This window comes from Cariama cristata, unplaced genomic scaffold (genome assembly GCF_000690535.1).
Source record: "Cariama cristata isolate BGI_N322 unplaced genomic scaffold, ASM69053v1 scaffold6353, whole genome shotgun sequence".
NCBI lineage: Eukaryota > Metazoa > Chordata > Aves > Cariamiformes > Cariamidae > Cariama > Cariama cristata.
In genome coordinates, this window is record NW_009606542.1 from 1 (window position 1) to 12,107 (window position 12,107).

Sequence of the window (12,107 nt, forward strand, 5' to 3'; positions counted from 1 at the left end):
ACTTGGTGTCGTCTGCACCAAATCTTGACCCACCCAAGGATGATTCCTTGGGAAGGCAGCATGGCTCCTGCCCCACTACGTCTGTGTTGTGCCTGCCTCCCCAGGCATTGGCTCCGATGCCACCTGGGAAATCCCTGTTGGAATGACTTGACCTGTTTTCCCCCACAGCCGACACAAATGAAGCCAATGAGCCCTCCCAGGTGCCACCACGTACGCTGGGATGTGCTGTCTTGCTTGCTGTGCTTGTTTTAGGGGATTAGCAATATGCCTAAACCCAAGTGCCTGTTGGAAACAATGTTTCACACGCAAAGCAGTCTGGTTTGGAGGGAAATAGCAATGTTTCTGTGATTAAATGAAAATAATTGGGGTTAAATGGGGAGGAAAATGAAATTTCCTTGCAATTACTTGGATTTATTATAAGAAAGAATGACATACCTTGTCAGTTTTATCTGCTCTCCACAGTTTTCCCTTTATGTTTTTTCTTCTACTTTTAGAAATGAATTTGGGCTCCTTTGCCTCATTAATGAGAGATTACCCAGCTTGGAGAGAAGTTTTGTGTATTAGAAATGGGCTTTACCGATATGGCTCTGAAACACTGATCTGCTTTGCTGTTCCAGAAACCCCTTCTGCTAAAACCCAAACAGAATAACATGACTATTTCCCTAAATTATTGTTCAAACATATGGAAGTCATTCTCTTCTCAATGGTTTTGGTGTTAAGGAGTAAAGCAAGCTGCTAACATTGTCTGCTGTCCATAAATCCTCCTTTACTATGTGTTTCTTCCCAAGCTACCCAGGTAGGATTGTTAAATCAGGACGGTGCTTGGGATTTAAGAGAAAATAATACAACTATTTGATGCACTTTATAAGCATCCACTTTCAAAAAAACCCCAGAAAACCCTATTGTAAAGTCTAAGGACAGAAGGTGCTTTTTGGGTGCAGATCGGCATCTGAAGCATACACTTCAGCTCTGATGAGATGCACAAACCTTGCAAAAGTTTAATCAGTGACTAGAACAGCACAACACAGACGTGGTGGCTATGGTGGTGAAAGGACAACCCCAAGATTTCCCCTCTCCTGTTTCCCTCTGTCATTCTCCTCTCTTCTCTTCTCCAGCCCAAAGTCCTGGAAAATATAGTTGCTTGTCATATGAAGCTACTCTAGTTTTTGATTTTCCTTGTTGCTTCTCACTATACATTTCCTATTAGACACTTCTTTTGAGATGGGGAATAACTCTACACTGCATCCCAGAAGTGGGCATACCTCATACTTAGCAGTGTAATGATGGTCTCTAGCCCTTACCTAATAATTTCTACCACTTCACCTACCTTTTTGATTCCAGCTAAGTGTTGAGCCAATGTTTTCATAGAATGATATGGCATAACCTCTATTGTCATGATACTAGATTAATCCAATTGATTGACTAATTGACCACTAATTGTATACAATGATATTAGCTGGCTGATGACACCTCAGAATATCCCATTTCATGTGAAAAGATAGGATTGTTTTTCTTTTCCCCCATCAATATCTTTTTACATTACCTACATTGTATTTCATTTATTTTTGTTGTCAGGTGCTCACTCAGCATCACTCAGCTACGTCTACTCTTTGTTACTGTTCATACCCATTTGCTCTCTGGTCTTGCAATTTGTTATTATTCATTTTGCTCCTTCAGTTCTTCTTGTCATCCTCTGGATCCATCAGGAAAAATTGATTCAGCCACAAGAGCATCCCTAAATTCCTCCACGGTGAACACAGATGCTGAAAAGCCCCTCCTTGCCTCTGGTTCTGGCTTCATCTGCTCTGGGAACCCCTAGCACTGGCCCTGCAGACGTTCTGGCAGCCTTCAAGCTCCTGGTGTGTTTGCAAAAGCAGACGTTATTAATTCATAAAGCATCTTTGAGCTTCTCATGGGGTTGCCGCGTTTGGTGTTGTTTCTAATCCATTGCTTTCCTCATTTGAACACTGCTGCTTTCTTTTTGTTTGTTTGTTTTCCCAGGATGTTTTGGGGGTTTCTGTACCATCCCTTGCCAACCCATCTTGCTATGCCAACCTCCTCTGCATGTCTGCACCCCAGCCTCTCCCGCATAGCTCTTCAAGAGGAACATACTCAATGATGCCTTTCACATTAATTTGGAAAATGGCAGGAAATTTTGCCCTTTTTGTGGGTTTCCAAATTAGCTGGTCCCTGATGTTGCTACAGAGTGGGTCTAAAAATTAGAGTATGTGTCAGGCCCTATGTGACATGTGCCAGCCTGCATGGATGTAATCCAAATTCCTCTTCCCACTCGTGCTTCCTGCCCGTACAACCTCCCTGGTCACTCTCTGGATACCATCATCAGCAGGGACATGCAATCAATGGTGACGCTTTAATAGCATTTTTATTTGGGCCTGGCATCCCTTGTTACTTGTTGAGAGGGTTAACCTGTGATCTGATCTGACTGCTAGCCTTTGTCTCTGGAAACAATCCAAACCCAAGCAGGAAAAAAAAAACTCACAAGGAAACAACCTTTTTTGGTTTTCTACCTAGAGGGGACATTTCGGGTTGCATTTGGATTTTGCATTTGGAGGTGTGTGTCTTTGTTTTATTTGCAAAGTAACAAAATTCTCGCAAAATTGACAAGGAGAACAAAATGGTTTACTTTTTTTTTAAGCTAGAAGAAGGGGGAAATAGGAAGAAAATTCCAATCATCAAGAGACAAAAATATCAGCCAAAAGAAAAAGATTTTCAACACTGTGTTTGGAAAATTTGTGAGAATAACAAAGGTGTAGCTATATTAACTATACTTACTCAGTTTTATACAAAGATTTATAAAACATGAACGATACCAGAGGGAATATTTTTATTAAGAAAAAATTAAAACACAAGCTTTTAATATCTATACCAGGAAAACAGTTCATTTATTTAAACAGCAGTTTAGAAACCAGAAACAAACCAAAAAAAAAAAATTAGTTCCTTTCCTATGGATTTAAAATTTGGAGTTAAAATCTCTTGATGGCTTCAAGGGAAGCCTTAGGTCTGTAGTAATTCTCAGGAAACAGCATTGCTGACTACAGCACAAAACAACTCAAATTGTGCTGATTCGGTAGGCGAAGCCTTTGAAACCAGTGGAGCTTGCGGAGGAGTCAGAATCTTAAGAAATGCCAATATTATTTCAAGAGAGGGGTAAAAAAAAAAAAAAAAGCAAGCTCTACTTCCAAAAGGAGCAAAACTGGAAGGTAATTAAACTCAGCAGCATCCTAAAAGCCAACACAAAGCTTAACATCTGAGTTCAGCTTGGACTGAAGCTCATGACTGAAAGCTGATACGGGCTTTTCCTAGCACAGGGATAGTTAAAGCGTGGTCGAGCAGGGCTTTAGCCTGGATATACTCTCATTTTGAGTGCTGAGACAGAGCATGGAGACCATGCAGTGATATGTTAAAGTGTGGAGAGTTAGGAGCAGAGGGGTGGTTTGCACACTGTTATTTCTGAGGGCCTCACCTCTATGTTAAAGATCATCTGGTCAGTCCACCTTGTACAAATTGGGTTTAGCCCTGCCAGATTCTCAGCGTTGCCTGGGGCTGGGCAAGGGCCAGCTGCTCCTGTCGAAAAGCATGAAGCATATCTGCTCCTGGGTCTCAAGCTTGGAGTAAGAAAAACTATTTTGACAAGGGAAGAGAAACACAAAAACTCTTCTTCTATCTTTCTCTCCATATGGTGCCCTGTTATGAAGGAAGGTTGGTTGAGTACCAAGACCCGAGGCATGCTCTGGTACATTAACATAGCTGAAAATGTTATCAGCCACGCATACTGATGCCTCAACTTATGCTGCTTGAGCAGAAGTCAGTTTGTAAATGTCTAATAAAGGACTTGATGGACTTTTTTTTTAATGAGATAACCAAGAAACAGGATTTACTTCATATTTTAAGAAATTAGACTATATCAAATGTGTAATAAAAATATCTTCTATAGGATTTTAAAATATATACATATATAAACTACCTTAATTTTTAATGCCCTGTTGATAGTGATGTGGTCTCTACAGTATCTAAGTGTAACTAAGTGAGGCTGCCCAGCAACCTCCATTATACCTCAAACAGTGATTACAAAACTTGAAGCCTTGTCCACACTGTAAATTAAACCTGCTTGAAAACGGGATCTGAAATTGTCTGCTGGGCCTGACCATTAATAGTCAGGCTAAGTCCACTCCTGACTGCAGGAGTTGGATTAGGTCCTAGACACAGTCCCAAAATGACGTGGTTTCCAAGCCTGTTGGTTGGGCAATGATAAAGGCATCTGAGGGAGTTACTGAGATGCTTGAGGCACTTCCTAGTAAAATAAAAAATATTGGATACTTTATTTAGAATATTTGGGGATATTTAGAAACAGTCTTAAGACAATTTGGGCACATCTATACTTCATTTTGAAGAGAGGCCCAAACTAACTGTGTCCTGGCCTTAGCCTTTGCTCAGACACTGGATGTAGACTTTAGTCAAGCTTAAGGGATGTTGAGAGTTTGGGGGTGACAATGGAGCAAAGAGCATTCATGCCTGCATCCTTCCCACAGCATCCACCTCCCTATATCCCCCTAGTCTTGCTTCCCCAGCCCATGTGGAGGAGGTAAGTTGGCAAGAAGAGCTCCACGGGGCTGAAATGGCACTTTCATCAAAGACAACCTAAAACTGGTGATGGAGGTGGAGGGGGGTGAGGGTGGAGAAGCACAGGTTACTGTCTGGCCTTCTGTCCACTGAGGACAGCAAGGACACGGCTTCGGGCTGTGCCTCCAACACACAGCCAAATCCAGTTTGCATTCCTGTTTAATCTAGCACTGTGTCTAAAGCAAGTTCAGATTCATTTTCCATGCAAGGTTTGAAGCACGGTGTAGACAAGGTGCGAGGGCCAGATCCTGGTCTAATGCAGGCAAAATTCGCCATTATCATTGGCCTGAGCGCTTACCCTTGCATTATACTTTAAGGTAGGTAGCATGGGAGTTCTCCTGCTTCAAAGAATTAATATAGGGGATTTGACCACCTGCAGAGGAAAGTTTCTCGCTGAGCTTTCGGTTCATCTGCTCCATGTGCCTGGTGTTTTTCCTGGCTTGCCGGAGAGACCTCTTCACTTTCTTCACACGATCTCGCAGCTGCTTGTTGCGCTTCTCCAGTGTCGCCACTTTCTGCTGCAGCTTCTTCACTCTGTCCTCCTCCTCAAACAGGGCTTTCTGGACCGAGGAGCACATGAGCTGACGGGACAGCAGAAACGAAATAACAACAGGTGAGCTTTACACAAAAACTTATTAAAGCAAGGGTTAATTCAGGTGTTCGTTGAAACACCTCACAGCTCTTCAAGAGTAGAATGTTTTTTTTTGGAAGTGCTATTCTTCTTTTGTACCTTTTAGTAAAATCCTCTTTCTCACTACTATATTCAGACAAGTCCCAAAATTATAGATCTTATTGATACCACTTTTATGAACTGTTTTGACAGACCTGTCCAGTCCACTGAGGCTACATCGAATTTATGGAGGAAGGTTGCCCTATTTCTGGAACGAAACTGGAGTTCAGGTCAAGAGGTGTAACTTTTGGAAAACTCTAGGTTTGATTCAGCTTAGCAGCCCTTCAGAAACCCCAGGTTTTGACATGAGCCTGCCCTTTGCTCTTTACGTCAACAGGTGAAATAAGGACAGCACCTTCAAAGCACAGAACTGGTTGGTTTTGCCTTTTCAAGAAGTGGGTTGTCTTAAATATCTCATTATATGGGCTTCTTTCAGATTAAACCCTAAAGGGTAGCATCTCAGCATTTTCAGGGAGCATTCAAGATCCCATAACTTTAACCAAAGTAATTTGCGGGGGGGTCATTGGCTGTAAACTGCCTCTCCCGTTCTACCCACTACTAACTTATTGCAATATTGCCCCTAGTAAGGACATCAAGCTCTTCATGTCTACTCATGCCTGTGGCTCTTAGATAGGCAAAAAAACCCCAAAGGAACCGGTTTCAAATGTGCTGCACCCGAGGCACCAGTAGAAGAGCAGCTCACAGAGCGTTTTCAAATCTGTGAGGTCGGACGATGGTCCAAACGCAAAACATCTGTTGGATAATTGTTCTTCCTCTATTACCTCCTCTAGGATGACCCAGAGGTCTATCTCATCACAGCTATATGTGATCGCCACGTTTACGGTCTCCTGTTTCTGACTTGCCTCCTGTTTGTAGGTGCAGCAATAGGAATGGGATGAGAAACACCAGCTACAAAGGCTGTTGACTACTTTCAGTGCAAAGGACCTGTGTTCTTGATGCACAGTGTCACTTGGAACGGGATTCAGCTGCCTTCTCTTAAGAGCTGAAAGTGAGACTCGGGTCTGGGCTCTTCTCTTTCGGTTTCCCCTATAATGTCCGCAGGGAGAGACACCCTTCAAGAGGGTGATCTCCACCCCCGAGGGCAGTGGGAGGAATCACTCCCTGAACACAACTCTCTCATTTCACTGACTACAAAGGCACCAAGTTCCACATTTTCTACCTGGGCAACACTTTGTAAGCAGAAAAAGAGGAGGTGCCTGGGGCTCGAGGACAGCCCCACCACAAAGTTTCTGATCTAGAAAGCCACTGTCAAAATGTATTTCTTCCCAGTGTGATGTGCCTCCTTCCCTTTTTTTCCTATAAAAAGCATCCCAAGATATTTTATTGTGCAAGTGGGGCTTTCAGCTGATTGCTGCACTGGTGCGCTGTCAGGAAAGGTGGTGTCTTCTGCTGGATTTATCTCCTATATATATATCTCTAGATTTTTGTGTGTGTGTGTCAAGCACTCCTGGAGCCTAGATGGGCTTTCTCTGGCAGAACATTTGGAACAGACAGGGAATCTAAATAAACAAGTAAATCCTCACTGTGATGATGAAGGATTACATGTTTCTTTCCATCTTACTTTGTAGTATTTTCAACAACTGAAAGTAGGGGTGGGAGCCTGCTTTGATGAATAACATTTCATTTGCTTTGGAAACCCCCAGCAGCCGAAAACCGTGGCCAGTCAACACAAACACAGTGACTGTTTCCAGTCCCCATAAGCTCTTGGTTTTTGTGCAAAAGCACTGCAGGGCTTTGCTAAAAGGCAAATGCTTGCCCTGACCGTCCTCTCACTAGGGCTTTTTCATAAGTGCGTACTAGGGAGACTGGCAGCTCACAGATAGAGGACCAGAAACTGCACTGAAGAAGAGGGAATTTGGATTTGATCACAGCTCATTCCAAGTGTTGTTTGAAAACAGTCAGCACATCTTGGCTCTTGTGTTTGCCAAACCCTTGCAAAACTTCAAGCAGAACACTTCTTGAATTTAAATCCTTGCAAAGGAGAGCGCTGAGTTACGAAAAGACATTTGTTGGGAAGACAGAAGGTGGAAACTCTACTTCACGAGGGATTTCTTGCATTTTCCATTGATGCAGTGATAGGCATGGCACAGGACAGAGTCCAATGCAGAGGAACAAGCAATTCATGCAGCCAAAGTGTGAGGTTGTGCAAACCAAGCCGTGTCTCATTTGTCTGGGATGGTTGATGGGGGAATGGTAATGTCTGATGGCAGACATCAGGGATGGCATTAGCCTCATCTCAGAGGCACTCCCAAACCTTTTGAGGTTGGTCCTCTGTCAGCAGAGGTAGTCTAGCTCTACAGAACCACTCAGAAACTTCTGAAACACCATCAATAAGCTAGCCTGCTCATTTGCTTATGCTGTTCCTCTCCCAGGTCCTCACTCTCCAGTCTGAAACCCACGGTTTAGTCCTTAAATTATCTGGAGATATCCAGAGATCACTGGAACAACACAGTTATAAAAAAAGAGGCACTGTCAGACATGCACAGCTTTGTTTACCAACAGGGTAGGTGATAGGAAAACCCAGCTTGATAACTGGATGCCTGCCTACAATCGCAAGACTACCAGCTGAAAAATAAACTCTTTGCTCCTTCTACATGGGGAAAAATAACAAGGTGGAGTCCTCACATTCTCACCAGCTGCTTATGAACAACGTTTTTCACAGGGGTCTGCAGTGGGGATGATGTTTAAATGTGAATGCTGTCCTACCCTTGCTGTTACTGCTAGGGCTGCGATTCACATGGGTGCAACCAAGTTATTTTTGAACTGGTGCTGAGGACTGTGTAACTGTGACAGCGAGGAGCTCCGCACAGCCTGTATAACTAACCCAGCTGCTGGACAAATACGTGAGAAGTTAACTAGCCCTTGGTCCATGTTGCTACTTAAACACTTCTGGTTCACAGCCAGATGAGATATCCCTGCATTGTCCAGTCATTCCTATGGAGCATATCTACAAACAAGAATTTCACACCCCATTTTGTCTGGTCTCATGCCCCCATAAATGTGCACAGTTTGCACTGATGACCATCAAGATCAGACCTCAGACCAAAGGTATTGCTAAAAGCTACAGAGAACTGGATTTTGTTTCTGGGATTGGCCTGTGCTCCTATTCCCCATCTCAGTTTGCCATGTCAGGTACACTAGAGAAGGTAGTGGGGTTTTTTTATGCAATGTTTCAGTGACATACAGCAAGGTAAGCCACTGAGGACCCAGTTCCACTTGGTGCCACAGAAGGAAAGGATGGAGAGCTGACAACTCCTGTTCCCACAAGGAATCAACAGCAGACAGTTAAGCAACAGCTCTGAGATGCTGCACTTAGCATGGCATACAAGTCCACAGACCTGGGAAATGGAGAGAAGGACCAGGAAACGGCTCCTCAAAAAAACTTCTGGGTTATTTTTCTAGTTTTCCTTCAAAAGTTACATTCTTTAGTGACCCACAGTTCAGAAGAATCGTTTGTTCTGAGGATCCCTGTCTGCATGTCTGCTTGATCCACAGTTTTGTTAGCAAGGCGTTGTCAGCAGTGGTTAAACTCGAGTCCAGAGCAGTACCAGGAGATGTACCAGGAAAGGTAGCACAATGAGAAACATACAGCTCCTTAGGATTTATCCCAGACTGCCTACAGCTGTGAAACTACAAATTAAATATATTTGAGTATTTCTTTGAAACTTCCTGTTACAAACATAACCAGTTTTAAGTTTCACCACATCTAGATGATTTACAAAATCTGTCCATCTGCCAAACAAATCAGCACTGTGACAAATCAAACTGATTTTCAGGGCGTCACATTACAGGCACGCGAGCCCTTTACCAAACACCCTGAACTGATGTATATATACATTTGTATGATTGACAGACAGATACATCTGCCTTCTATAAGCTTCATTTGAATGGGATAATGGTTAGGAAATGCCCCATGGATAAAAGCATGATGGTAGTGTTCATCCACCACAAATTGTCCATAAATGGCTGAAGTTAGTGTTACAGAGCTCAAGTCACTCAAAACTCAGCAATGGCACCCAGGTCTTGCCCTTCATCTGCCAAAGGGAGAGAAGTTAAGTTCTAACCAGCTCCTCATGCAGACTCCCTATGGGCAGCACTCTTAAAAAGCACTGGAGCCCCACTACCTAAAAGTCTTTCATTTCAGGTCTCCTAAATATATCTTTCACATCAGAGAGTATTTTTGAACATTTAGATATAGGGTGTCAACAGGCAAGATGACTGTAGGAACGGCTTTAAATGTGTGACAGTAGGACCTGGTCTCTGCATGGACATGATGTGCTTTTACAAGAACTGAGCACGAGTCACTTTGGTTTCTTGCCCTCAAATCTTCCTCCTGACCCGCACTGCTAACTGGAGCAGTATCTAGCTAGGATGCTCCCTCAGCATCCCAGACCCAGCATCGCCCCAGCACAATCTATTGGGAATGGAAGAAATGAGTCTGGAAATGCACCCCAAGCACTGCAGGTTGGGAAGAAAAGCTCCTGCTCCACTACCAAGCCTCCTCTACACTGCATGCCACCGAGCTCACCACATCCTCGCACTGCTCTCCTCTTGCCCTTCCCTGCTATAAATCTACTACACAGAAAAGGTAAAAACTGTCTGCGTTTGCTGCACATTGACTTGCTGCTCTGTGCTTTACCGGTGTTCAAGTTATATAAAACATCTTAAACCGAAACCTTATGCAGTACGTATCTCCAGTTCTATTTGTCTCAACACAGCAATAATTAATGAACTCTTTCTAGAGGAGCTCTTTATTTTTCTTTAACTCCACCAGGATTTATTTCGTCAGCCTCTTCTGTGCTCTAAGAAAGAGGAAGGGCTCTGTGCCCTGGGGAAGCTGATAAGGACATGATACAGCTCATGCAGATAATCTTCACCTCTCCTGGCCAGGGAGGTCCCCTTTGAGCCCTTCCTTGCCATGGCCACATTTCAGGTTCTGAGCATCACTTTCCCCCTTTGTTCAGTTCCTTTGGGCAGGCTACATGGGAGCGAGCATGTTGGATGGAAAGATGGACATGCGGCAAAGGATAGCAGAAGGGGTCTGGCAGCGGAGGGTATTGGGTTTGGGATGGAGTGACTTAACCTCCAGTTACTGAGAATTTTCAGCCAAGACTAACACTCCTGCTGGAGTGTGGAAAAGCCCCTGTCAGAACTATTAAACCATTGTGTTGGGTGAAGTGGTGGAGGCATGGTAGTGCTGGGTTAAACCACCTCTGCTTGCTACAAGACCGCACCTTTCAGAGGTACCAAATTGGGGTTCCGAGGGCAGATCCAGCATCACTGGCATTAACAGAGACAAGCTGGGATTTCATCCTAGGACTTCATATGAATCACCAAGATACATAAGACATGGATGGAGAAAGAAATTATTGCGGTTGTTCTTACCTTACTTATCTTACTGAATGCTAGGTCAGCATTTGCCGTGGGAGGTGTAAGGCTTGTGGCACAAGCCCCCAGTTCATTTGAAATATTAGAGATGGGGACTTCATTGGGGTATGAAGTACTGCCTGCAGGGAGCATCTGCCAGGCTACACCCACCTCGAGGTGCCTTGGTACTGTGAAAGGTGCTTTTCTTCCCCATTTCACTGCTCACTAAAAGTATATTTTCACTTTGAACTCGTAAGATGCAGCCAGTCATCTCACCTTTCCCAACCATCACTGGAGCACATCCAAAGGGAGACTTCTTGCCTACTTTATACACCTACCTTGGGTGAATCACTTTTGGGGACCTCACTCCATTCCCTAGATAACTAGCTCAGACTGAGGTCGGTCCCACCCCGAGTCCCATGAAATGGCAGCTGGCATCACTGAATACCCGGGGCAGGTCACAAGGGCAGCATGCAGATAGTTTTCTCGGAGTTTGGAGAACATTGTCCTGGAAATAGACCCAAATCCATGTCCACGGAAAATTGGGACATTTAAAACCAGCCTTGTTTGTGCTGATCTGCATCAAACCACTGTTTGGTGGAAAATCATCCCAAGAACTGCTGGAGGGCCTGCCAGGGGCAGCTCTTGGATGGCATCTTGGCATATCTCTCAGGTGACACTTGTCCCTGACATCCCCTTGAGCAGCTGAGAAGCATCCATGTACTTGGAAAATCTGAACGGTGTTTACAAGCTGTGACATAATGTTTGAGTGCCAGCAGGTCCACCAAGACACCAACTCAGCACAGAGGATGGTTTACTCACAGGGAAGAGTGTTTTTCACAAGGAAAAACACTTGCAACATATTCTTCTCAGCTTTTTTTACATAATGTTCTTAAGCTGAACAAAAGATTGTGATTAAGTACTTGGAAAACCCAGACTTTCCTCTCTGGCAAGGTGTCTGAATTGCTGGTGGTTCTCATCTGCAGTATATGTTGCAGACATCCATTTCAAAACTCTACCCTTTGCCTTTGAACTCACAGCCCTTGCACCCCTGCTCCCAGGCTGGGGGTGGTTTTAGAGGGCACAGGAGAATTAGGAGGCACTTGAGGGCTGGTGAAAAGACTCTGAACCCTGGAGGTACCTGGAGAGAGGTCCCTGGCCCCAAAACCACACCTAGAGCATGTCCTGGGGCATTGCTTTCCCCAGACACCCTGAGCCCTGAAGCTTGGGACGCTGCTGAGGAGAAGGATGCAAAGATACTGGGTGACAGTTGCACCCGGTCCCCTCTGCCAAGACTGAGGATGGAGGTGGAAATGTGCCTTCACAGTACTTGAATGGGTCACTGCCAGTACCCAGGAAGGGATCAACACCTTTTTCCCTATACTTGCAAAGGAAAAAAGGCAACGGT

General features: G+C 44.3%; 1 protein-coding gene across 1 annotated transcript; it reads right to left on the reverse strand.

Moving 5' to 3' along the window:
* Window positions 1-4,946: 4,946 nt before the first annotated feature.
* LOC104158678 (coiled-coil domain-containing protein 3-like) lies at window positions 4,947-5,219 on the reverse strand. The gene has a single exon (XM_009696392.1). It carries the CDS (start codon window positions 5,217-5,219, stop codon window positions 4,947-4,949), a length of 273 nt encoding a protein of 90 aa, XP_009694694.1.
* Window positions 5,220-12,107: the final 6,888 nt, after the last annotated feature.